This window comes from Pleurodeles waltl, chromosome 2_2 (genome assembly GCF_031143425.1).
Source record: "Pleurodeles waltl isolate 20211129_DDA chromosome 2_2, aPleWal1.hap1.20221129, whole genome shotgun sequence".
In the NCBI taxonomy this organism is placed as follows: domain Eukaryota; kingdom Metazoa; phylum Chordata; class Amphibia; order Caudata; family Salamandridae; genus Pleurodeles; species Pleurodeles waltl.
Window position 1 is genome coordinate 876,505,231 of NC_090439.1, and position 27,449 is coordinate 876,532,679.

At 43.2% G+C, this 27,449-nt stretch overlaps 1 protein-coding gene across 2 annotated transcripts in view; it reads right to left on the minus strand.

Annotated features, from left to right (window-relative positions):
• The window catches only part of RGS22 (regulator of G protein signaling 22), a 742,354-nt gene that overhangs the window by 624,653 nt on the left and 90,252 nt on the right, over window positions 1–27,449 (minus strand). For both annotated transcript variants that reach the window (XM_069220550.1, XM_069220549.1), the window contains exon 8: window positions 20,542–21,118. In XM_069220550.1, the coding sequence (XP_069076651.1) occupies window positions 20,542–21,118 (577 nt within the window). The remainder of the gene's footprint in view (window positions 1–20,541; window positions 21,119–27,449) is intronic.

The window sequence follows — 27,449 nt, forward strand, 5'->3', positions numbered from 1 at the left end:
AGTACACAAACGCAATCACTCAGACACCCAACAGCCATCCACCTCACAACAGCATCCAGCTCATGCACCTGCACACAAACACAGCAGACACCTCTTACAACCACTCCCTCTTCCTCCACTCCCAAACCTTCACCCTCTTCCAGCTCTAGTGCCCCTAAAAGGCTTTTCCTCTCCACCCTTGACCTATTCCCTGCCCCTCACCCCCGTCCTTCACTTCGGGCCAGGGTGGGCAGAACCCAGCCCAGCACCTCAGCCACCCAGTCCACGGCCACTGTAGTTTCTGCAGCTACTGCAGGTGTGAGAGGCTCCAAGGAGGCACCCGTCAGCACAGCCAGTGTGTCTGCACCACCTGCCAAGGGCAAGAAGGGGCCGCCAGCTAGCAAGGGCAGGAAGGGGGCACCAGCCAGGAAGGGGAAGGAGGCACCACCAGCCAGCAAAGGGAAGGAGGGAACACCAGCCAGCAAGGGCAGGAAGGGAACACCAACTGGCAGAGCAAGGAGGCACCACCATCTGCCAAGGGCAGGAAGGGAACAACAGCTGCCAAGGCCAATGTAAAAGGAACAGACGCCGCAGGCAGGATGGATCTGGTGCCTGGGGCAGGAGCAGCATCTGGGCAAACAACACCAGCCATGGCACTTCAGCCATCCGAGGCTGCAGGGGAAGGACTGAAGCATCCCCCCCACCACTGACAGCACCGCCAACTGCACCGCCAGCAGCACCATTGGCAGCAGCAGCCACCCCAGTGGGCAGCCGTCCGAGACTGCAGGGGAAGGGCTGGGGCCTCCTCCCACCACTGACAGCACCGCCGCCAGCACCGCCACCTGCACCACTGCCAGCAGCAGCCCCAGTGGGCAGCTGTCCGAGGCTGCAGGGGAAGGTCTGGGGTCTCCCCACCACCACCACCACCTGCACCGCCGCCAGCACCGCCAGCAGCACCACTGCCAGCAGCAGCAGCCCCAGTGGGCAGCCGCCCGAGGCTGCAGGGGAAGGGCTAGAGCCTCCCCCCACCACTGACAACACCGCCGCCAGCCCCGCAACTGCCATCCACTGAGCAGCTATCACCGCCGGCGAGCAGCGTAGTGAGTGTGTAGTCATGAATACATGGGCTGTAGTGCATCCTGGCCCCTGTAACACCTGTAAGTGTGACACCCAGACGAGAGACTGTGACCTTGCACCATCCAGGATCAGCATCACAGGGCACAAGGCACCCTCCAGAACCAGTGGAAGAAGGCATCCACTCACCCCCTCGTAGCCAGGATGAAGCACACTGGGCACAAGGCCCCCTCCAGAACCAGTGGAAGAAGGCATCCACTCACCACCTCCTTGCCAGGATGAAGCACACTGGCCACAAGGCCCCATCCAGAACCAGTGGAAGAAGGCATCCACTCACCCCCTCCTTGCCAGGATGAAGCACACTGGGCACAAGGACCCTTCCAGAACCAGTGGAAGAAGGCATCCACTCACCTCCTCCATGCCAGGATGAAGCAAACTGGGCACAAAGCCCCCCTCCAGAACCAGAGGAGAAGCCATTCCCTAGAGAGAATGTGGCTTTGCACTCCCCAGGAACAAGCAATGGGCAAATCACCCACTTGAGAGACAGGGCCTTGCACTCCCCAGGAACAAGCAGTGGGCAAACCACTTACTTGAGAAACTGTGGCCTTGCACTCCCCAGCACCAAGCAGTGGGCAAACCACCCACTAGAAAGACTGTGGTTTGGCACTCCCCAGGACCAAGCCGTGGACAAACCACCCACTTAAGAGACTGTGGCCCTGCACTCCCCAGGATCAAGCAGTGGGCAAACCACCCACTTGAGAGACTGTGGCTTTGCACTCCCCAGGATACCTCAGAGGGAATGTAGCCCCCTCCGGGAGCAATGGCATTGTACCATCTTCCGGCTGAGGTGCCCCCCCCCTTCCCCGTCCCCCTGAGGTGCCTGTGTGTTTTCGACCTAATGCCCCTGCAGTGTTCTCTCCATATTGAGGCAGGAGTCAAGTGTGGCCTTGGCCTATGTGTTATGGCCCTGTGGGCCACGGACATTTTGGAGAGGGCATTGTCCCTCCATTTGTATATATTGTACATACTATTTAGTGCTTTAAGGACATATTTATCCAAATTTGTAATATTACACTCAATTTAATCAATTCCTTTTGTCCTTGCGTTATTCCTGAGGGTTACAGGGTGTATTTGTGATGTTGTTGCATCTGTTTGTGTGTATGGTGTGGGGGTGGGGGTGTTGCGTGTGTGTGTCACTTTTTTTTTCCTCCCCCCCCTCCCTTGTGTGCTAGGTGCGGTACTCATTGTGGTCGTCTTCACCGCCGTTCGTGTTCCTGGTGTAGGAGGAGGTAGACCAGCATTGGAAATATGTGCAGTTCAGGCTCCACGGCGTCATGGTTCTTCCTTGAGTGTCGAGAGGTGAGTCGTTTACCTTCTGTGTACTGTTTCCGCCGTGCTTTTGATGGTGTTGGTACCGCCCCGGAAAAGGTGGCGGATATGTGTGTCATAATACAGTGGGGGGGTACATTGTCTTCCGCCTGGCTGTTGGCGGTTACCGCCGCGGTGTTTGTTGCTACCGCCGTGGCAGTCGGAGTGTTAAAGTGGCTGTATGTGTTGGCGATTTCCACTGTGGTCATAATTCTATTTTTCTTACCTCCGGCCCTTTGGCGGTGTTACCGCCGCTTTATCACCGACCACCAGGGTTGTAATGAGGGCCTAAATGTAAAGTTAGCAGCACGATAAATACACAGCAAGTTTAAAAATATCAGCAAGGTTAAAAAGATCAGCAAATTCAACACAAGAGTTTTAAAACAATTTTAAAAGTTCTGGCAGTTCTCAGCAGCCATATGTACGTCTGAGGCATGGGTCTCCTTATGTAGGTGATTGGGAACAGGTCTAACAGACACTAGACCGCTCACCAATTCAAGATGGTGCCCAGAAATAGTCCCGGAGAAGGAGTAGAAATGGCTCTCAGCTCCAAAGTAGTGCACTTTAAGGAATGCCTGCAAAAACGATTGCTTAATGCCCCCAGTAAGTGCATAGTGCTAAAAATGCAAAGAGCAGAAATGTCACAATGACAGTTCAGCTTAGCCTGTCAAAAATGTGCAACTGATGCCACGAAAAAAGTGCAGAGTTCAAATTAAATTTTACTGTTCAGCTTTCCCAATGATTTCTACAGTCTTTCAAACATCAAACGTGAAGTTAGCAGCACGATAAACACACAGCAAGTTTAAAAAGATCAGCAAATTCAACACAAGTTAGTTTAAAAAGTGCCGGCTGTTCTCAGGAACCCATTACAATACATATAAGTCATCCCTTGGGTAAGCCCTGGACAGCCAAGAGAGCAGGGTTCAATGCATTTAAAAAGTAAGACATGTACTTTAACGTTTTATATGTCTTGGTAGTGAAAACTCTTACATTTGTTTTTCACTACTGCAAGGCCTACCTCTCCCATAAGATAACACTGGAAACACCTTCTTACATTCTAGAGGTGTAAACCTCCGAATGTGAATAGGTACACGTTAATGTTTGGTGTCTCTGGAATTGGGATTAAAAATCCTAATTTAAGGTAAAGTCCGATTTTAAATTACAATTTTGAAAATACCACTCTTAGAAAGTAAGCGAAACAAAGAAGGATGCCCATGCCATGAATTGTACAACAGTTGCAGAGGCTGCCTAGTTACTCCGAGCCTACTCTTTCAAACCAACATATTTCATATATTTCCGAAAATACTGTATATCACCTACAGACCCACTCAAATTGTTCTTTGCAGAACTCAGTGACATCTTTGATACATTCTCCGGGGACGCGTGCGAAGGTTAGAGGCAACCTGAACTCCTGAGCTTCTGCCCGGGGTGGGACTTCATCCCCCAGTTTCCCACGCTTCTGTTTTGGCCCATATTACAGACACTCTGCACGCGCTGCGCGGGACGCACGCAAAAGTTAGAGGCAACCTGAACTCCTGAACTTCTGCCCGGGGTGGGGCTTCATCCCCAGGCTCCTACGCTTCTGTTTTGGCCCATATTACAGACGCTCTGCACACGCTGCACGGGATGCGCGCAAAGATTAGTGGCAACCTGAACTCCTGAACTTCTGCCGGGGGTGGGACTTCATCCCCCAGGCTCCCACGCTTCTGTTTTGGCCCATATTACAGACGCTCTGCACACGCTGCGCGCGACGCGTGCAAAGGTTAGAGGCAACCTGAACTCCTGAACTTCTCCCGGGGGGGGGGGGACTTCATCCCCCAGGTTCCACGCTCCTGTTTTGGCCCATATTACAGACACTCTGCACATGCTGTGAGGGACGCACGCGAAGGTTAGAGGCAACCTGAACTCCTGAACTTCGGCCTGGGGTGGGATTCATCCCCCAGGCTCCCACGCTTCTGTTTTGGCCCATATTACAGACACTCTGCACACGCTGTGCGTGACGCGCGTGGGACTCTCCCGGGCACGTGCCCGGGTGAAGACCGCGCCAAGACTGGACCGTCTTCACCCGTTATCGCCCCACAAAGGCCTGGCTGGGCATATTCTATTGATTGCAAGTTCCTTGTGGTTTTTTTTATTTTGGATTCCCCTTATCTTTGCTGTTATATGATGGGAAAACAGAAAGCAGTAGATGCTCCTGTACCATTGAGTGGCACAAAGAAACTTAAAAAACGGTCCAGCAATCAAGTGAGTTCCTCAACCATCAAAGGAACCAATCCCTTAGATGATAATGACTTACTGTTTGAAGAGGTGGAGGCCATCCTAAAGAGCAATTCTCACCCCAGTCCATTAGGAGTGGTATACCTGGGAGGGGAAAAATTCCGGAAATATTTAAGAGGAAGAAGAAGATGCAATTAACTACTTCCCATGTGGAGACTGTTTCAAATGCAGAACCTCATGCTCCCATGGAAAATTCCCCACTCCCATCGTCTGCAGCATCCTGTACTGTCTTGGGTGCTCCGTTATGTCAGAGGGCTGTCCCCTCCAAGGGTGATGAGGTTTTTCCTCCCCAGCTAAGCCCAGTGGTCAGGGTGGTCCCCAATATACTGTGCACAAATCGGTTTGGGCCACTGGCGGAGGAAGTGGGCCTTCCTGCTTGCACTATACATACACTGCATGGAGCCGTCACTGAAGATATTACCCTGACCAATTTCCCTCCTGACTCTGATGGACTGCAATTGCCAGATAAGGGAATTGACTTGGCCATTGTTCTTCAGAAGTTGGACGAAGTTAAGACTCTGGTGCTATCACTAATGGGAACTATGAAGGAGAAATTGATGCAGAAGTGTGGATGTAGATGTCAGATGTTAAATGGGGAGGTAAGGGAGGGTGGGAGCACTTTTAAGTTTGAACCAAGTTTAGAAGATGGTGCACCCCCTTGGGGACGGCTATGTTCCCCCTTCAGATAATCCACCTATATTCTGTGCAGAGGGCTACCAGCGAGTGCCTGTAAGTGTAAGGAGGAAGCATAATATAGCTTCTAAAACCAGGAATTCCCTGGGAACCCAAAACCACATTAATGCTCAACCCGATGCTCCTGATGATGGGCTCTGGGGGAACGTCGGCCCCCAAGTATCAGGTGGGGCGGTTAGTTCTCCTGCACTCCCTACCAAACCTTCTAAACTTTCTATTGATGCTATATCTCAGTATGATGCTAGCAGGTCTGTCCCTGTGGATCAGGGTTTAGGACTGAGAAGCAAAGATAGTACCATCTATATGGTTAATGTGCCCAAGCTGCCGTTTGGCTCACTGGAGAGCCATGAGTCCTTGATTAACAAGGTCATTCATTGGCTACGTGCCCGGCGTAATTGTCTTTCAGTCATTTGCGCTGATATTCTTAAGGTAGGCAGATACAGCCACTTGGGGTCAAATTTTGACTTTATTTCCGTCTGTTTTGTAGATAGGTCGTTGGTGGACAAACTTATGGATTTTGAATTACGTACATGTTATCTCAGGGATATGAGAGGGGTTGGCATTAGTCTTGCATCAAATACATCTTGTATTTGTCTATCCACGTCCTTTAAAGGGCCAGCCCCTACCCAAGAATGTGTACCACTTATGGCAACTAAAACCCCTTACACATTGCCAGTCACTGAATGACTAAATGTTGATCAGGATGCTCAACTCGGTGTACCTAATGGGGATAAGCATTCGAAGAAGGCTGATTTCCTTACTTCTGGAGCTGAGGAAGCCAACTCTGATTTATCTATAATGTCAAGGAATTGAGCTGGACTTGATAGGAAGCTGGGAGACCAAGAGTGGGTCACTTATATTAATTATCAGGATGTTTGTCTTTTTCAGGAGACCTAGGCTGAGGAGCAAATTTATATAGATGGGTTTTTATCGTATAGCACCCTGGCTCAACCACCATAGAAAGGTCTAGGTCGTTCTAAAGGAGGTCTTCTGGTGCACTTAAATAAGAAATTGCAATGCGATCATTTGGTATTAAAAATAGATTCAGCTGATTTAATGGGAGTACAATTCACATTTCATCAAGATTTTAAGATTATCTTACTTAATGTTTATTCTCGGTCTGTCCCTCTGGGATTTGAGTCCCAGACCCTAGTCCAATTGTCTGAATTTCTGGATACTTTGCATCCCTCAACTATTTTAGTAATAGCAGGTGATTTGAATTGTACCTTTGAACCCTCATTTTTTAATAGCAGGCTAACGGATGAAGAAGATTAATTCTGAGGTATTCCACAGCTAATGAATAACCGCCAATGTATTCGTTCTTGTGTTGCCTCTCAGTTGGCTTCCCTATGTTTAAAATATGGATTTAGGGCCTGCAATGGTCGTATGCCTTCTGACCTAAATACTGCACCCACATTTAAACGAGGTATGTCCACTAGTGTAATCGATTATTTCCTAGTGGACGTTAGGTTGTGGTCCTCATTAAAGGATATGAAGGTGGAACTCCGGTATGCGAGTGATCACAACCCTTTGCTCCTTACCATGCATAGGGATACATTTAGAAGGTCACTGAATGATCAACATACTGCGGTTCCAACTCCACTGTTGAACAATAACTACACACGGGTTTCTTGGTCAAAGGTGTTGTCTAAACCCTACTTGATAAGCAGGATTTATCAATTGTTTGTTGATGAAATGGTAGCTTATGAGGAGTATATAGTCAATAACATTCCCATTTTTAATATTCATGAAGATATGTTGAAGAAATTGCAGAGTTTCTTCTATAAAAAAGACCTGCTTTAAGATTCCTGATGCTAATTTGAACAACAATGAATGGTTTAACGAGGATTCACAAAGGCTAAGTCTGTATTAAAAACCGCCATTACGACCGGATCCCTAGGGGAGATCCAATTAGCTAGACGTATATATAAGGAGGTTACAATACAAGCAAAAAAGAATTGGGAAGACTCAATTTGGCAGAAATTGCTTGATGCAACTAAATTTAACAACAATATGATGTTTTGGAAACTATTGTCTAAAAGACAAAGAGGGGCAAGAGCAATAATAGTAAACATATACAACCTGAGAGATTGGTGGACCATTTTACTAAATGTTATGACACTCCTTGTAATTTTCCAACTTGTAATTTCCCAACCCGTGATTCAGTTTCTCCATTGCTGGCCAGGACAAGCGATTCCCCAGATTTATTAAGATGGGACACTTGTACTTTTAAGGATCACATAATTTTTTCCCTAGAGGAAACTACAGCTGCAATTAAGATACCGGGAGATTTATATAAATCAGAACCAATTATTTGGTCCTGGTATATAAATCTGATTTCGAATAAAATTGCTGCAGGTGATCCAATCCCGAGTACTTGGAAAGGGGCTGAAATAATTCCTATTTATAAAAAAGGGCAATGAAAATTTCCCAGCCAATTATAGACTTATTAGCCTTATTGATAATTTACAGAATTTTTTTGCTAAACAGGTTTTGGAGAGGCTATTAAGTTTGGTACAAGGTCACACGTGGGTTTTTGCCCAAAAACCATTACGATAGATCAGGTTTTCAGGTTGATGCTTTTATACTGGAAATATGTAGTCCTTGCCAAGCAATATTTATATGTTGTTTTTGTGGACCTTCGATCTGCTTTCGATATGGCCCCAAGGGAAAAACTATGGGAAGGATTACATAGAATGGGTACTCTGACTAATATAATTCATCTTTTACAGCGGTTACATGAAAATACATATGCTCAGGTGAGATGGGGTAATCAAGGAGTGTTGACTGAAAATATTCCCATTCAGAGGGGAGTTCGCCAAGGTTGCGTTCTGGCCCCTATCTTATTTACTTTATTTATTAATGAGGTGGTACAAACATTGTCCTCTTGTCAGAACGATGCTCCCTCTCTGAATGCGCAGGAAATCCCTATCCTACTTTTTGCTGACAAATCTCTTCATATTTCCAAGACCCCAATTGGCCTCCAAATCCTCATTGATAGATTTAAATATTTTTGTATGGATTATGGTTTGGAGTCGAACGTTAGTAAAACCAAATTAATGGTGTTTAGCCCCGGGTCAAGTAGGAGATGCACTATTACCTTGGATGGATTCCCTTAAGTAAGGTTAGATCAATTGTTTACTTGGGTGTGAGGATATCAAATAAACTACACTGGGAGGACCAGATAAGCAAAAGTGTGGGGTTCCTCCAGGACAGAGTGGCCACCATCCTGCGCTTTTATAAAAGCTCTGTATCTAAAGCTGTATCGCCAGCTATTAAAATCTATCTGGCAAAGGCACAGGGTGCGGCCGCTTATGATGCTGAGATGTGGGGGTTTTCTAATAGTAAATGATTATCTGTGGGCGAAAATAATGTTGCCAGGGCTTTAATTGCGTGCCCTCGTAGCACACCCCTGATCCCAATGTTCCTGGACCTCGGATTTAACCATGTAGCCGATCAGATAGCTTTAAGACCCTCACTTTTTTAGATAAGGATTTGGACTGTCCCTGAACGTGTCACATATAGGGATTCCCTTCTTGGTTTACTCAAAAGACTGAACGTTGTCTCCATTCCATGGTTCAGACATGTGTCAAATTGGTTTCGTACTTTGGGGTTGGGAAGTTACTGGGAGAATCCACAAATTTGGAAAAAAATTATAAAGCTATTTTAAAGACAGCTTATTGGTCCTACGTAAGAAACAACACTATTTGTTGTAAATTATATGGTCGGTTGACCAATTTATTTACTGACTTCAAGTGGTATCCTCAGTATGAATCATATTTAGATCTCATACCTGATTTACTGGGGAAGGGCCTGTATGCTTGTCTTCGTTGTGGGAGTCTACAGTTGCTGTCCCTAACAAGCAGTTGGGGACAACCTTCATTCTCTGACTTATGCCCAGCTTGTTGTGGCAGTTCAGAATCTGAAGAACATTTTATGTTTTTTTTGTCCTGCTTATTCCATTCCCCGGTCAAAATGGATTCGTACAATTTGTCGAAATTTGGGTTTGAATCATTGTCGCATTGCTCTAAGGATTTTAAAAAGTGATACTTCTAATCTTTTAATCCTTGCGGTTAGCAAGTTCCTTGTGGCCGCTTGGCATATACGAACTCGTTTTCTTAAATAACTCTCCCTTTTAAACAAATAATAGGTATATAAGTATGTTACAGCTATGAAGTGGAAGGTTATATTTTATTAGTTGTATGTCTTTTGTATTTTGGTATATGTTTTAAATTTTGAGCTTAAATTGTAATATGATGCTTTGATGGTTATGTTGACCGAATAAAGCTTGCTTTGATGATGATGATGATACATTCTCCCTATCCACACCATTAATAGTCCTAATGGACTTCAAACTAAAAATGAACAACTAGCGCCATCACACACTCTACTCTCAGCTTCGATCTGATCATTCACTAACTAGCACCTACCTTGAAACCACCTATCAGAAAGATTATCCATCCATTTCCAACACACTCTTCCACTCTAAACTGATTATCACCCATGCTACGTGTTACGGTGTGCTACGGCCGGATGGAGGAAGGAGCCAGAGTTGAAAGCCACAAGGGAGCTGCTACTGCGCAGCAACTGCTGACATTGCCAGGATTTCCAATATTGTCATCACTGCTGTTGGCAAATTCCTAGTCTGCTCCCTCTCTCCCTATACCACCCCCAACCTCCCCCAAATCCCCTCCCCCTGCCTCCGCCACGGTGCGGTGCTGGCCAGGAGGTCAGGCTGGCTGACTGAGAATTGACTGAGCTGGCGGCTGAGCTATGTTAAACCCTGCCACAATGCCGCTGCCATTACCATTGCTGCCCTCATTGCAGGTGCGTGCGGATCGTTGGCCTACCAGTGGATGTCTCTGTGGATGGATTAGGATAGATTGCACTAGACTTGGCTTCGGTTGAATTGGCATTGACTTTGCCTTTGTCTTTGCCTCTGCCCTCCCAGCACCCTCTTCGGAACACTTAGACACATAGGGGGTGATTCTAAGCGGGAACCGCCAGAAGACCGTACCGCGGTCAAAAGACCGCGGCGGTCATTCTGGGTTTCCCACTGGGCTGGCGGGCGACCGCCGAAAGTCCGCCCGCCAGCCCAGCGGGAAACACCCTACCCACGAGGACGCCGGCTCAGAATGGAGCCGGCGGAGTGGGAAGGTGCGACGGGTGCAGTTGCACCCGTCGCAAATTTCAGTGTCTGCTTTGCAGACACTGAAATTCTTCGTGGGGCCCTCTTACGGGGGCCCCTGCAGTGCCCATGCCAGTGGCATGGGCACTGCAGGGGCCCCCAGGGGCCCCGCGGCACCCCCTACCGCCATCCTGTTCCTGGCGGGAGACCCGCCAGGAACAGGATGGCGGTAGGGGGTGTCAGAATCCCCATGGCGGCGGAGCGCGCTCCGCCGCCATGGAGGATTCTCAAGGGCAGCGGGAAATCGGCGGTACACCGCCGACTTTCCGTTTCTGGCCGCGGCTGAACCGCCGCGGTCAGAATGCCCAGCGGTGCACCGCCAGCCTGTTGGCAGTGCTACCGCCGACCTCCGCCATGGCGGTAATTACCGCCAGGGTCAGAATGACCCCCATAGCCACAATTGCTATTCCTATTGCGAGGAGAGAATGGGGGAGATTATCAACTTTTAACATTAAATGTACATTGAGTGTACTAAGTACCACGCCACACAGTATTGCCATATGGAGTTATTCAGCGGATATTAAGAATATGGCCAGTACCAACAAGTAGTCTCCATTCCAATCTTTTTTGTGTTAAAGAGTCATCCCAGAGTCTAAAGAGAGGCAATAAGGCAGAGACACAACAAGGCATGAGGACAAAACTTAAAGACAAAAAGCGACTTAATGCTGGGCTGAGTTGGGTTGAGCTGTCATATGTTGGTGTGGTAGTATCGTTAGTCACTGTTCCCGTAGGGTTGAGCCGGGGGTAGCAGAGACGGTCTGGCTAGGTCCAGGTGCAGTTTGCAGGCCTCTGAAAGATCACCCAACTTCATGCACTCTCTATCTAAAGCAAGTTGGTTGCTGTGATTGTGGATGCAGCAATATAAAGGTTTTCCATCATCCTTTATGCCACAAGGAATAATTAGGTCTAGGCGTTCACATGGGTCCTTGCTACCCACAAAAAAGCTGAGGATATTGAAGAAGGGCCAAGTTGCCTCAACTGCTGGTTCAGATTCGGCCTTGAAGGACTCTTCAGCTACAATGCTGCCAGCATCTCCTACAGGCCCGGGCATCGGAGGCCTCTATAAATCTAGAAACGGTGTGGTTACCTCTCAGTCCCATATAGTAGACTATTCTAGATTCCCAGCAAAAATTTAATGTGGGGAGGAATCACCTCAAACTGACTTACCAACTATGAGTCCTGTGGAACCCACCTGACATCCTACAATGTTTTATGCAAGCTTTCATCAAACTAAGTTGCCTGTGATAATTGTACAACTAAGTGTCCATTGTCTGGTGTTAGATTACGTCTATTGATTGTTGAAGCGCAAATCCACAGGAATCCAGAATGTTGTATCTCAACACCATCTCAAACAACCCAATTGCTGGAATCAGATCATCAATTTGAGGATGCTGGATTAAGTCAAGATCTACCCAATCGTCCAAACCTCAATTTAAGGGAGGCAAAAACTGTGATACTTCTAGAAAATACCAATCAACCAGAACACGTCTCTGAGAATATGGGGCTGACTCTTTCTAATATAACTAATAAAGTCAAACATAGTTCTCCTATTAGTGTCACTATTATTGGAGAGTATGTTTCTGACGCTTATGATGCTTTTATTTCTGTTAATGAACATCCTAACGATAATTCTGAGGCAGATGCTTTTAGTCCAGTTCCTCATACATGTGACAAATATTTTTACTAAAAAACAACCTCAACACCAAAGAAAGTTGACTTTGATAACCCTATTGTGCCAGTTCAGGGTCCCATAGAGGCCGACACACTTGACAATTCCCTGAAATCTGCGGACCTTTCATTTTTATCAAAATTTGTCACAATAGGCTTTGAGAAGGCTAATTCCCCAAAATCCTGTGATCTGCTGATTCCGGATTATGGGAGAATATGCTAAATACAATGGATGCTATTACAGCTGCTCTAAACTTCCACTCTGATAAATTAAATATTCAGGTGGAGTTGCTTAATATTCTTGCCCTTTACGTTGCAGGTATAGATTCCAAACTTCATAACTTAACTAAGTTGGCTGTAAGAGCACAATCTGACATAAATAACCAACTAACAACTTGTACCTGTGCCTGTATCTTAGATAAAGTTTCAAATCTCCCTATGATAGTGGGATCCCTTGTGGAGGAAGTAAAGTAATTGTCTTGCAACCCAAAATGTAAGAAAGTAATGTCAACCCTTCCTAAACCTAGCACAGCTTTCCATGTCTATGTGCAATTCCCGTACAATTGCCCAAAAGAATCAACTTAATGAGTCAACACAATCCCAAAAAATCTGATATGAAAGCAGTCTCTTGTGAAAAAATACTAGCCGAGAAGAGATAAAATAGCAAATGTTGCACCAGTTTTGGTGGGGGTGGGAGGAGGGTTGAGAAGGCTCCACCAGTAGAGATGATAGCCGGACACATTACGCAAATGTCTAACACCACCAACTCCTCCATTTGCCTAAGCCTTTGAATTTGCTTCGTAAGACAACAATCATTAGCAACTTAGAGGCTGAAGGATCATATCCAGAGAAGGAATGTAAACTGGGATTATCGGATGGAATAAGAATTATTTTCCATCCTTTATACAAATAAAGAGAGGTGCGTGATACACTCAATCGAGGGTCCTTACTGAAATTAACTGCTTCTATTCAAAATTTATCATTTATTAAAACAGAGGATTTTGTATCTGTTCAATTTAAGCAAGAACTTTTTTATCTCATACATGAATCTACCCTTACTACTTGGACTAACACTGCAATTGCAAACTACATTTTCGAAAGTAGAGATCTCTTCGCAGAATGGGGCATAGAGGTCAGGAAGCCTGCTCTACCAAAATTTCCATCTGTATTGATGCCAGTAGTTCCATTAAAGAAGGATGCTGTGTCTCACAAATGTTCTTCTAGGTTGAATTATGCATCTCCGCTACTACGAGGAGCGATTGGCACTCTCAACAACCCAGGATTTATTTCTGGTCGTTCAGTTACAAATACAATCTCAAGAGTACACACTTGTGAACTAATTTCCAAAAGCAATGTGCAAATGCAACACTGGGTATGACTCCAAGTTAGTTTATCTAAATCAAAGCATGGTGGTGTGGCCGGATGCTTGAATGCTTTAAACTTCATGAAAATGCAGATAAGACTCTGCTTTTGGAATATATCAAACGTTTTGCAAAGATGTTGGATGATTTTTACACTATGGGCCTCATTACCAGTCTGGCGATCAACAGATCACCAGACTTGCGGTGGCAGTCATGACCATCGCCAGTTTTGCAGTCCAACCGCCAAATTAAGAGTTTGGCGGTAGGACTGCCAAACGGCCATCGTCTCCGCCAGGAACAATGTTCCCGTAGGGTTGGCAGTGCAGGTTGGAATCAGCCAGGGCGGCGCTGAACTCAGCACCGCCGTGCCAATTACAACCTGGTTCTCTGCCAGTCTTTTCATGACGGTTTCACTGTCATAAAAAAACTGGTGGAGAACAGGTACAGGAAGGCCCCTGTCCAGCACCTTCATAATGCACACAGCCTGCTTTGCAGACAGTGCGCATTACGAGGGTGCTGGTGCCTCCCGCGGCATTGTTGATTATTGATTATACCGTCATTTCGAAGGATCTGTCAACCAATGTCAGTGGCTATACAATTATACCAAGAGTCAAAAGTGATCATAATCCGCAAGCACTAGTCTTAAACCTGCCTGTCCATTGTTAAGACAAATCCATTGTGCTGCACAGCATTTAGCTTCTTCTTCTTATAATTTGAAAAGATTGGTATGGCACTGTGACAATCAGGATGAAATATTGTCATTTGCAGAGTTTGTAATCGGATCTAGTATTTCTGAAGAGGTATTTAAAGGCTCTGTGGGGGCCAGGTGGAACTCATTACAAATACTATAATCAATAGATTTGCTGCAAAAAAGTACACTAAAAGCTAAATCCTTGAGACCAGCTGGCAACAAATGGTTTACGCCTCAACTGCTCCAAAAAAGAAGGCTCTTAAGAGAGCTACAAAGGATGTATATGGTCAAAAATATCCACCAAGTGGTCTGACCTTTTTCTTTTCCATGGAAAAATTGAGGGTACTAGAGAAGACATACAAACAAAAGGTAAGGAAGGCAAAGATGACCTACCAATAAGACTTATTGAATAGGCTACTCTGCATATCCAAGGCAAATAGCACCAAGGCCTTTTGGAGAATAATTAATGAACTGGATAATGGTGGTAATAGGGCTTGCAGTGCTAATTTCATGGAAAACGATTGAGCTGATTATATAACCAATCTGTATGGTCCTTGTGCAGTTGCTTCTAAGAAGAATGGGTCCTCTTTTCCTGAGACCTATTGTAAATTATGGGTAAAGAATGTGAGACATATATACCCCCGAAACGAATTTATTTAGCCAAATGGCTTTACCAACATTTACAAGTCTCAAGCAATTAGATGAAGAAGTAACCGCCTCATTCATTAGTCGGATCAGAACAAATGGAGCCCCTGGCCCAAATGGTCTACAAACGCTATTTTCAGAGGCTATCCTGAACTATAGACAAGGGTACTAACTCCTTTACATAATGAGGTTTTTCTGGAGCATGTAGTTCCTGATTCACAGCAAGGAAGCATTCTCCAGTCTATCAATAAAAGTTGCCCACCAGATAATCCAGCAAACTATCGGCTAAAAGCTTTTACTGATGTTGATGTGAAAGTCTTTGCCTATCAATTGTTGGTGGACTTAAAAGACCGGTCAATGGCTCAGCATCATATACCAATTAATCAATCAGTATTTTGTGAAGGCCAGTTTACAATAACCAACCTACTCAATCCTACCGTGCTGGCAGATCAGGCTAGCCTGAAAAAACAAAATTTATACATTTGCTTTGTGGATATAATAGCATCGTTCGACTAGGTCACCAGAGCCATGTTATGGGAAAAACTTGTGGGTTGGGATATACCATGCAAATTATCAGATCCTATTATCTTCCTATATACAAATACTTGGGTCCAAGAAAAGGTGGGGAACGGTTTTAATCTGACTCAACAAATCAAAACCAGTAAAGATCTGAAGCAAGGATGTGTGCTTGCTCCTTGTTTATTTAATATTTTTATGCCAGATGTGTGTCAGCACTTGGATAATGTTAATGCCCACCCTCTGAAATCTGCAAAATGCCACTTAAAATATCTGCTATATGCAGATGATACAATCCTTCTTATTCATATCCCCATAGGTCTGCAACGACTAATTGAGTCAACGGAGGAATATACTTCTCGTAATTGCCTGGAATGGAACATTAAGAAAACAAAGATAATCATAATGAGTCTGAAGAACATTAAATTCCCTGCCTGGCACCCTTGGGGGGGTCTGTCAAAGTAGTATGAAAATATGAGGACTTGGGAATCTTATATGACGATAAACTTTCCTTTAAAAGCCACTTTAATACCTTAAGAGCTAAGACAGCCTCCTCAGTTTATGAATTTAACTTATTACTTGACAAATTGTGAATCCAGTCATATGATCATTTGCGTAAAATTATGAGAGTCAAGCTGACCCCGGATCTTGCTTATGGCTCAGTTATTTTCAAAGGAAAAGATGTTAAGTTATTTGATCTGTTGTTAATTAAGGCATGTAAGTCTGTTTTTAGGATCTCAAAAGACACTGGCCAAGCAGAAATTCAATTGGAATTGGGGCTTCAAAAACAAATTTTAGTAAGACAGGTGACTTTTCTTATTTTCTTAAAGATATGCATTCCCTATCCCTATGCAATCCAGGTTCTCTAGCGTATTTGTGCCGGCAGGATATTAATAACTCTATGTATGCTGGCGCTTGGAGATCCTATTTGACAAAGTGTTATGCACTGCAGCTCGATTTCCCTCAAATGAACAGAAACTGTTTTAGACAGTTTTTAAATCAAAAGCCAAAGCTACTGTCATACATAGAGGATAAGGATACAATAGCAGCCAAGAAGTATGCTTGGACTGTGATACATTCTTAGGCTAAACTACAGATCCAGCCCTATTTGACTTTTTACTTCCCATCTCGTATGAAGTATGTATTTTTGAAATTACGTAAATATCCAACAAAATATTTGACTTCAAACTGGTCAAAACAAAGGGCATCTAATTGTTGCAGGCTGTGTGGGTACCAACTTGCTTGATGTTTGCTGCATCTCTCTAAAACCACTGTTCATAGAAGCAGGTGTAAGAAAATGTCGGCAACCCCTTATGCTATGTTTACTGGGCAAGTCAGTACTATTGATCTGCTGGGTTGTGAAGTTTCTGGAGGTAGCTGAAAGAAGGTTTACATTGTTATTGTGAGCACTTTGCACTTTGATATTTGCACCTTGAAACGTAATAGTTGCCATTAATTTGAGGGCTTAATCATACTGTTGGGATGATTGCGGGATGAATGTTTACAGTTATATTTTTTTCTGCCCCTGTATTTTGGAATCATGCGTTTTATTTTACTATGGTATGTATAGTTATATTGGATGGTAGCAGAAAGAATGTTTACAATTATGTCTGCTTCTACTAAACACATTTTTTAACCTGATTTTAAGCGCTTTGTTAGAATGGTGGTAAGAAGTACGTGTACAACATTTGAGATCATGCTCGCAATTAATTCTCTTTCATCAATGTGTATTAATCCCAATGCTTTTCCTAATTATCCTGGCAGGAATTTATGAATATCAGTCTGTATGTATCCACGTATTTTAGAAATTGTCTAATAGGATTTGTTTTTATACACAATAGTATTTTTGCATATCATATTTTACTATGTGTTATTTGTAATGATTTTTAGTAATCATACAATAAACTTTGCTACTATTCGTTACAACTCTAGCTCCATTCAAACACATACTAGTACTCTCACCAATATGTCACCTACCATCCGAAGGAAAAGTTCTCCTGATGGTTTACATACAGACCTCCCTCTAATTCTGCACGCCACCTCTTTTGACTGTTTCAATGACATTATCAAAAGATCCTTCAACCTACATTATCTACTATGTACTTTCACTCTTACAAAAGCCATCCCCCAAACCATGGATCACATTGAATATCAGGGCTCTCAAACCCAAAATGAGGGATGCTTTTCTCAAATAACTGGACAAAAAAAAACACTGCTAGCTTCAGAGACCACAAGCATGTCCTTGATATGCAGAGTAAATACCTTGACAATGCCACATCTTCATATTTCCAGGACCTCAACACCTCCACTCACCCAACATCTTGCGAGGACTCTCAGCTCCTTAAGTTTTCACAACCTGCACAAATCAATATTCTGTCACTTTCTATCAATGAGTTGGTTCCATACTCCTCCTCCAACGTCAATAGTTTTAAAGATTATATGGCCATTCCGACTGAAGTGCAACGATCTCCCTCTTTTTCTCCTATCTCACCCAACCCTGTCTTACCACAATATCGCACTGCAACACAACATCCACAACTGCACTGATTTCACTTGTCAAAGCAGCTTATCCTTCTTGTGCCTATTCTTGTCCTTTTACTCCTATAATCAAACCTTTAGCTTTTTCGTTCAATACCCTATACTTGGCTTTACATTGGTGTTCATCCCATCATTCACCACAGGCTCTTTACCCTTTTACTTCAAACCAGCAGGAGTACTCACAACCTACAAAAATAAACTTTTTCTAAAAACTACTTAACCAGACAATTAAGAAAACCTAAAATATGGCAGTTGGTCAGCAAAATGGCACAGGGAATCCCCAGACAGCACACAACAGAAATAACTATACAGTAAAACTGTATTAAAGACCCTTATGGCTGCATGTAAGTATTAGGGACATGTAACTGAAGTGCCAATATCACGACTAAATTAGATTTAGAGGAATGTCTGATCATCTGCAACTTTTGGACCCATTAAGCACTGCAATCTCCTTCTGAGAAACTACATGCTCTAAAACTCATGAAATAGGGTATTCTTCTCTTCAATTTTCAATTCTATTGCAAGACTGTTTTATGTGCATTTTAAGGGTGAGAAATGATATGCAAAATATTTGTGATTAAAAACAAACGTGAATGCAATATGTCATATTAGAAGACTGTTCATTGAGCTAAGGTTCAGTTGCAGGTGTAAATGTCTGCAAATCCGTGTTCTGCGACTGCGTATCTCTGCATTTATGGAACCAATCCACTTTCTGGGCATTTGACTTCTACTTAGGTGGGCCAAAAATGTGTGTACTGAACCCTTAGAAAGTGGTGTAGGCATCTCTTCCCTATGGTATGAAAGAGTATGTATAAAGTGTGTAGAGAGGCAATGTCTCATGCACAGTTTATATGCAAAGGATTACAGTGTACCTGTAAGGCCTTGCCCAGGGTTGGTGCAGTTAACATGCCCACAACACTAGGAGGTACACTGTACTCGGCGTGGCAGAAAGAATGCATAGGCCAAGCATAGATGAGTGAAAGCACTTTCAAGTGATTAATTCAATATTAGCCTGTAGGACAGTGTCTCAGAGAGAATGAAGTACAAATGTTCTGAAAGGCTGTATTATGTTTTTTAGAGGGAGAGCCTACCTGTGTGCTACTAGCAGAACAGTCGTGCATGGCTCCTGTCATGTAGCCTCACAGGATGTCGAACAAACACAAAGAACATCTTTGGAAGGTCCAAAGCATGAAGGAGGTTCTCCTAAAGAAAAGATACACTCCAAGGGAATCTACTGGGGACTGGATAGCCTAGCACAAGCCAAGTAAAAAATGAAAGTTGGGTCGATTCCTTAAAGCTATCTTTGCCCGAAGAGCCGTCATGCTAGGTACCAAGAAACAAAAAGTAGCTGGAGAGAGTCTAGAACTGATAACTTTCAGCTGCAGTAATGGTGCATGCACACAGTGGGACACCTCCCAATAGGGCCCCTAACCACAGTGGGAGAGATAGCGTCCTGGGTGGGACGGGGCTTCATTTGTCCAGGGGGAGGATCCTCCTTCAGACTTACCTGGAGATCACTCAGCATGGGATTAAAGAAACACCCAATTTTTGGTGGACGCTTGTGAAACACAGGAGGAACTGACCCTTGCACCAGCTCATATGTCCAGGCTTAACCTCATGAATTATTGTTAATTACCTCCATGGAAGTTATGAATGAGACACTCCTGGATTATTGCTAGTGAGGATAGAGGTTGCCATCGTGCAGTCGTGATGAAGAGTCTGATCAGTAAAATCTACCTATTTTAGGTTTGTGAAGAGAGAGCAGCAAGGACCAGAATGAGATATAATGGACATGAATATGCTCCCCCTGTGAATAAATATTGCGTTATCTGTTGACCCAGATTTACAGTTCTGTATGTAATGTCCACAGACAATCAATTTACCCTGCAGCCATTGAGACGGGAACTCTGGCCATTTTATAAGAATAAATACCAGAGAATGTCACAAAGTGAAATGTAAGGGAGTATTCATGAGAGAAAAAGGAGTTAGCAATCCCTGATGTTGAGGTGGAAGAAGATAAGGAGTAATGTTTACACTTGAATGTGACCTGTGAACATATTAAACTGTACCAGTGACCAGAAAGTGAGTACCACTGCTGTACAAGTTGGTACCATCAAAGTAATAGGCTGCTGGACACAGAAGGTGTCCTGAGTAGAGAAACGAGGGCTACAATAGGGCACTACATGTTACTTTCCACTGCAACTCAATACCAGCCCTGCCAAGATCTCTAGGTTCATGCATGATGTGTTGCTCTAGTGAAGGTTTTTTATTTGAATCCTGCAACTTTTAGTCTCGTTTATTGTATTATAAAACAGGACTACAAGATTCAGAACTCAAAGAAAAAACCTAAAAAGGAAGCAACAAATCAAGCATGGACATGGGAAATTTGGCAGCTATAGGAGACACGTTTGAACATGCAGCATACAGTGCATATGAATGGCTTAAGAAGCCTTTGTAAAACAGCAAGATGACATGTCCAAATAGTAAGTGCTCAACACATTATTATTGTCTTTATACATTGAGAAATGTGTAATGTTAATTACCTGACCTGTCTTCCAATGTCCTTTAATGCCTTTAGCCTTTCAATATCCAGCCAAAGTAACCAGTTGTTCTCCCCTAAAGTTCCTTTCAGAAAAGACTTGAACTTTTCAAATAATTTTCTACTGTGTATGTTATTCGGACTGTGAGTGAGTTGCCAGGCAGCTCCAGATCGCGCTTCTTCAATTTCAGATTCAGAGGTCATACTGTCGTTTTCATCATCAGCTTCGGAAGACGTGGAGCTTATCGTTGAAGGTGTACTGGATGGTAAACCTTGAATGATCACCTCAGACAAACTGTAAATGTCCACTCCATCTGTTGTGTCCACTGGAGGCTCTCCAGTCAGCATTGCAATTGCATTTTTGATCACACGGTCAATATAAAAAGTGGCAAACTCCTCCAAGGTCTCAAATACTGGAACTCTGTATTCATTGTTGTCTGTGTCACACCTCACTTCCAGATAAACTCGATTAGTTGATGGTGATGGACAAGTAGCGAAGGAGGCAGAATACTCATCTTTATCTTTTCTTTTGTGTACATCTGCAGCTCCTGTCTTGTGCGTGGCATTTAGCAGTGGAATTCCTGCATTCAATCAGAGACAATTACTATAATGGCCTCTGAATAAAGGGACTGGTACACATTACTGTTATAAGGACATCCAATGAATAAAAATAACACATACACAACCCAAAGTGTTTGGAGGCATGCCTTCAACAATCTCAGGTGTACAGAACATAACCTCCTACCTTGAATATTTCCAGGTACAAAATACACCTCTAAATATTGCTGGGACTGGTGATAAAAGTTAGCATAGGTCACATCTAGATAATGTCTTAAATCCTTTTTTTAATTTATGGGTCTTCACAGCTAGACTCCCTACAAAAAATAAAATGTCCTAAGCATCTTCTGCATTTTTCAAATCCTCCAATTCACACCCCCCTGCTAATTAAGTATGCATCAAATATCAAAACCATTTGCCATTTTAGTGTCTGACCTTTTAAACAACCCGCCCCTTAACCCCAAAGAAATTATCAACTTCCCACTGCTTTAGCAGAAATTAAATTGCACTTCATTTTATCTCTACATCACCATCTTTGATTGATGCCAGCATCCAAAGACTGTTTTGTAAGTATGTTATGACATTTTAGGAAATGATTATCACTTATGTTAATAACTCTTCTTCATGGGTTTCATATTCATTAAGAATGGAAAAAACAAATACACAAAAATGAAATTTTTATGTAATTCACAAACAAACGTAAAAAAACTAAATTTTAATTTCAATAGAAGGTATGGAGCTATTCTCCCTTAGCGGTCACGCTAATTCATACTGTATTCGGTTGGATGCACTTGCACTGTTCCCACTAATCAATCGGAGGACACTAACTTAGGGACGGACTTAGAACTCGTCGGACGGGTTACTCCGTCACAACAGTGACAGATATCCCATCCACCGAAATCTAAATCCCATAGGATAGAAAGGGATTTAGATTTTGGCAGACGGGATAACCGCCACCCTTGTGACGCAGTAACCCATCAGCCAACTTCTAAATCAGGCCCTTAATTTCTAGCCTTGAGTTTCAGATTCCTACATAGTAACACAATGTTTTAAAATGTAAAATTATACATTTTGCTTCTTTATATATATATATATATATATATATATATATATATATATATATGTTACTATTCTGTTACTATTATTTATTTTTTTAAGCAGTCACGGACCCCCTGAGTAGGCTTCGCAGACCCCCAGGTTCCCCGGATCATGTGTTAAGAATCACTGGTCTAGCAATTAAGGGTCCATTTATGTAGATGTATGTACAGCAGCACCCAGTGTAACAAACTATCTATTGTTAGACTGGCTGCAAATAACTGTGTTGAAGGTAGCATATGCAACATAAAGCTGTCTGGATAATCTGGTATCTTCAGATATAATGAAGTGCTGTTTTCCCTTCCTGCCTCTGAAATGTTTGTTCTGCTGGGGATAATTAATTGAAAAACAAAACCTGTAAAGGTAACAAGAAATTGCTGAGAAACTCATAGATAACAAATAAAAGAGAAGAATGCACCAAACTACTATATCACTAAGAAAGTTAAAAAAACATTTAGTCAAGTCAGTAAGATTAGAGCTGTTTAGTTCTCCTACACCAGCATGGGTCTAACAGAGGTCCTGAAGAACTAGACCTTGAGATTATGCTTATAATATAAATGTACACTAAATACATCTAAATGGACCTCATTTGCTTATCAAGTAGCATCCTGTAACTATGCGAGGGGTTCAGCCCTGTTGGACCTATGTTAGACCATCACAGCATGCAGTTCTTGACACTGTCAAGTTTCCTTCTTGTTTGAGCAAGAAAAGTGTGACTCCTCCAGGAGCCACAATGCCGTCCTGCACTTGAAAGTAAGGTGTTAAGTGTCTTCGTAAGATTTTACAAGTTAGGAAGCAAAAATCACAAAGGGCAAAACCTACTCTTTGGCAATCTGTATTTCTTGAACATAGATGATAACTTACACAAAAAAGATTAGTAAGACACCACGCCCTCCATGACATCAGGACAGAGAGAAGACCTGAGCAGCACTTGACTTTCTTAAGAAATCCAAAAGGAATCTTGCTTTAAAGGAGAAAAAAGTCAGGGACAAAACTAGTAGTAGCAGGGTGTGCGAATAACAATAAATAATGGAACAGGTGCATTACAATACAGCCATCATTCTTACGCACCTCCTTTATATGCAGTTCAAAGCAGTTCTGACACCACAGGGAAGGACTTAACTTTGCCCTGAATTGGGAGCTTCAGCCAACTTAACCTCTGGACAGACCGCCAATGTGGAAAAGGCCATTAATGCAGATTGATCATGTTAATTTCTTTTAACATATGGTGTCAACAAGGTAGAAGAAAAAGAATACCGACTTTGACATCGCTCCTCTAATAGAAGGATCTGTGCTCCAACTGCCACATTTCACTGGGGGAACTCCATACTGTATACGTTGTGGAGCACCCCTGTAAATGACCCAACCACAAAAATGCTGGCACAGTCTAAGCCGCAAGGACACCCAGCAGTATGTAAAGTTGGACTTGAGATTTACACTCCCTGTCCACATGGTAAGAGTTGTATTGTTCTCAAAACTCGTCACCCTTAGGTAACCTCACTGAGTAGATGTAACAGTTACACTTCTGGTGTACAAGATGTGAGAGACAATTGGAATGCTACAAGATATTTTTGAGGTCAGCAGTTCATCAGGAAAACAAAAGACTAGAAAGAAAGAAAGTTTCCTAAGTGGTAAGAAAACCTTACATCAGCTGTGAAGTAATTCCTTCATAAGAGGTATAATGAACACATATCTTTGCTTGGGGTTGCTATGGTAATGTTATATTTCTCTTGGCAGGTCAAGTGGTCAATTTCATTCTGAATGCACTACATAAGGAATCTTTTCCACTTGAAGATCTAATACACATTGTAGGACTTGGCCTCTTCAACAATATTTTTGAAAATTTCAAGATAGGACCATAGGTTTGTTTTGATGAACATAACTCATAATATTAGAGGACACAGTGTCAAAGTCAGTGGCATCAGACTACAGTGGAAGAGGTTTCCTCCTAATGTGGAAAGAAGGTTTTGTCTACATGTCAGTCTCCAATAACATTGCACAGACAAAAACAGACACTTTAGATTGTACTATTGTAGGGCTCCATGTCAGCAATGAGTTATTTTGGCTTTCAAGCTCATACCTATACGGATTAACTTGAGGATCTGAAGGAGTGGAGGAAACTCACACAATTTCCCTGGTCATGCGCTCAGTAGAGAACGCCCCCATGACTGGATTCTGGGTGCCTGGACATAAAGCCCTCATGGCCATCAATTTGAGGCTGCCAGTAAGGGAAGCCGGTACCGCTGACATGCCCTTTGCTATCTCTGGCACTGCCCTTGCTACACCTGATCTCAGGGTTCATGAATGCAGAAAAAGGAACAAAATATACAAAGCTGTTTAAGAGCTGTCTGCCTAATTTTCCCACTCTTTGCCCTTCTGGTAGCCCCTGCACACCAAGTAGGATGCAGTTGGAGATTTAAGGATGGGAAAAGGCTTCAACCCTGTCATCTCATCAGAGGTAAAGAGTACCTGATGCCATCTCTGCTACTCATGACTTTTAGGTGAATTGATGTTCATGACAGCTCTGCCATTTTGCACTGGCTGCTGCGGAAACCAGTTCCAGCATGCCCCAGCCTTTAAGGATGACAACAATAACATTTGTGTTCAGGGCCTATCCATGTTCTTTCAACAGGATCCCACTCAAGGCTCATATTTTGTGTACTGCAAACATGGTTCTTTTGACAGTACTCTATCCTGCACAGCCCACTTCCAGAGTGTCAATGCTTTGTTAAACAGAGATGTTAATACATCCTTCCTGCCTCTAAATGCTATGCAGGTCAGACCGTAGTTGTCTTTTCCTTTTAATTGTGCAGATGTTTTGTTTTACATGGGCAGCATGCGTTCTCTCACTTTGCTCCTTAGTGTTTGTTACAACTGCCCTGATTTTAGAGCAGCCTAAAATCCCTCCTGATGCGGGTTGCCGCTTATGTCCCCTTTCACTTTCATTCTTACTCCCCTGCAGCTGCCACCAGCTCACACTTTTTATTTTTTTTAATCAGGCTCCACTTTTTTCCCATTGTTCCTCATAGGTCAAATCTTTGTTATTCCGCTCTCCATCCCCACTCATACTTACCCATTTTAAAGGTTCAAGAGTCTCTCCTGCTGTCACCCTGTCTTTCATCTGAGCAACTACCATAGACATTAGTAGTTGCTTAGCTGAGAACAGTGATGGGATGTCTTTATCTGGTTCTATTGCTAGTGTGTGTGCTACTGATACTTTAAAGGAAAGTGAGCAAGGATTCCTTACATTGTCTCCATGCAGAAACGTAGAGTGTCTTTCCTCACTTTCTTTGGCAGTTTTAGGCTTAGTCAATCCTGATTTTCTCTCAATTTGTGTGCTTCATGTGTTTTTTTGTAGACGTCAGCCACTTCACCTTTTTCTGTGGGCTTTCCATTTTTGACCCAAGCATTACACGATTTCCATATAGTAAATGGGTTCTACATGCATCATCAAAAGCGATCCTCCACTAACAGAAACGTACCGTTGGAGAAACTGGGATTGAATAAACAAACAGAACTCTGACTAGACTCTTTGCCTCAGGAACAATATCTTTATTCGACTAGTGGCCCAAGTATAAACAAAAAAGATTTACACAATTCTTAAAACAAAGCAATTACACAGTTTGGGCTAGTCTACAATAAGTAGCCCCAATACATTTCAGTAAAATGCTAAATAATAGGCAAACCATTTTGCCTCAAACTTTTTATTTCCTTCCCAAATCTTGTTTTCCTATACTCTTCTCTCGTTTTTTTAATCATCTTTTGCAATCCTCTTTTCGAATCCTCTTGCCACCTTTTCCCAATTCACTTTGTCATTATCAAACACATTACCTTCCCTATTACCTGGCTGTAGCCTCAAGCTCCAAGCTGCCTGTGGCATTAACCTCTTATCAACATCCCTCTTGGTCTTGTTTGTTCTCTACCTATCTCAATTTAACATCCCCTGGAACTATTGCACCAGACGCCTGGAATCCGTCATCTCCTACTATCCACTGCTATTCCCATTTACCTTCTACCCACTCCCCAAATCTCTTCCCATCAACCTCTTGGTCAACATGTATGTTAAATTCCACTTTCCTCCTCTATTTTGCTTTCACGCTCCCTTCATTTCCTTCACCTTCCTGTTTATGTCAACACCTTTCACTTAGCCCTAGAATTATATCCCTTGTGAGTGAACCATTCATGAACACACTACCACCTCACCATACTCTACCTGCTGTTATTGACAGGGGCGTAGCTTGGTCAGTACGATTGGGGGAGTTTGAGCTTAAGATTTCCCAAAAATCACGCTGGGACATATTGTGAAAACACATTATTTGAGAAGTAAGACATTAAGGGGGCTTAAGGGTAAGTGGAAAGAGAGAGAAATGTGGATTGCTAGTGATATGTAAAATGGAATAAAAAAAAATCTATATTTTTTAAGGCCTTAAAAAAATAGAAGAGAGTGTGTGTTTTTGTCAGTTAGGGCATGTACATTACCGGACTGAAGGCACTTGTTCCCAAATAGTTAGTACATAATTCATTTTTAGTGGGGTTAAACACCCCAAACACCCTCCCCCACAGAGCTATGCCCCTGGTTATTGATTACTTCTTGATTGCAGCCCTTTTCATCCATTCTATTTTCATACAGCCTGGCTACAGACGACACTACCTTCCCTGATGAGCTCTTTGCTCTCCTACAAAAGCTTATATTCCCTTCCCACCTAGATGCACAAAGCTTCCTGTCTTTTGTTGTTCTAGAGAAATCTGGTCCAATGAACTCTCCTGCTCTCATCAAGCATCTTTCATCTATGCCCCTTTCTCTGCGTATTGCTACTGCCTTCCCTGGCACTGCGCTTCACATACCTGATGCATCCTTAGATGAACATGCTCATTCTGTAACTCACACCTCATGCCTTGGAACTGTAGCAAAGAACTGCAAAAAGTACCCCAATAATGATAATCCCTATGTATTGCACAACATGTGTACCTAGGTATCAAAACAGTTCAAAAAGCCATCACTAACTTACACTCCTGTGGCTCCTCAACAACCAGTCCCCCCTCTAATTCACACCCATTCACAATACCTACAAACCAACTGTACTACCAAAACCCCAATATCCTTCTACATCTCTTATCCACAGAAAACTGCCCTAATAGTTTAGTCCTCTTTTCAGAAGTCACCACTGTGCATGTACAAACAGCATACACCTGACTGCTCTTCTTTCATCTCTACTAGTGTTCTCTCTTAGAGGTCCTTGCCATACTTCCCTCCTCACT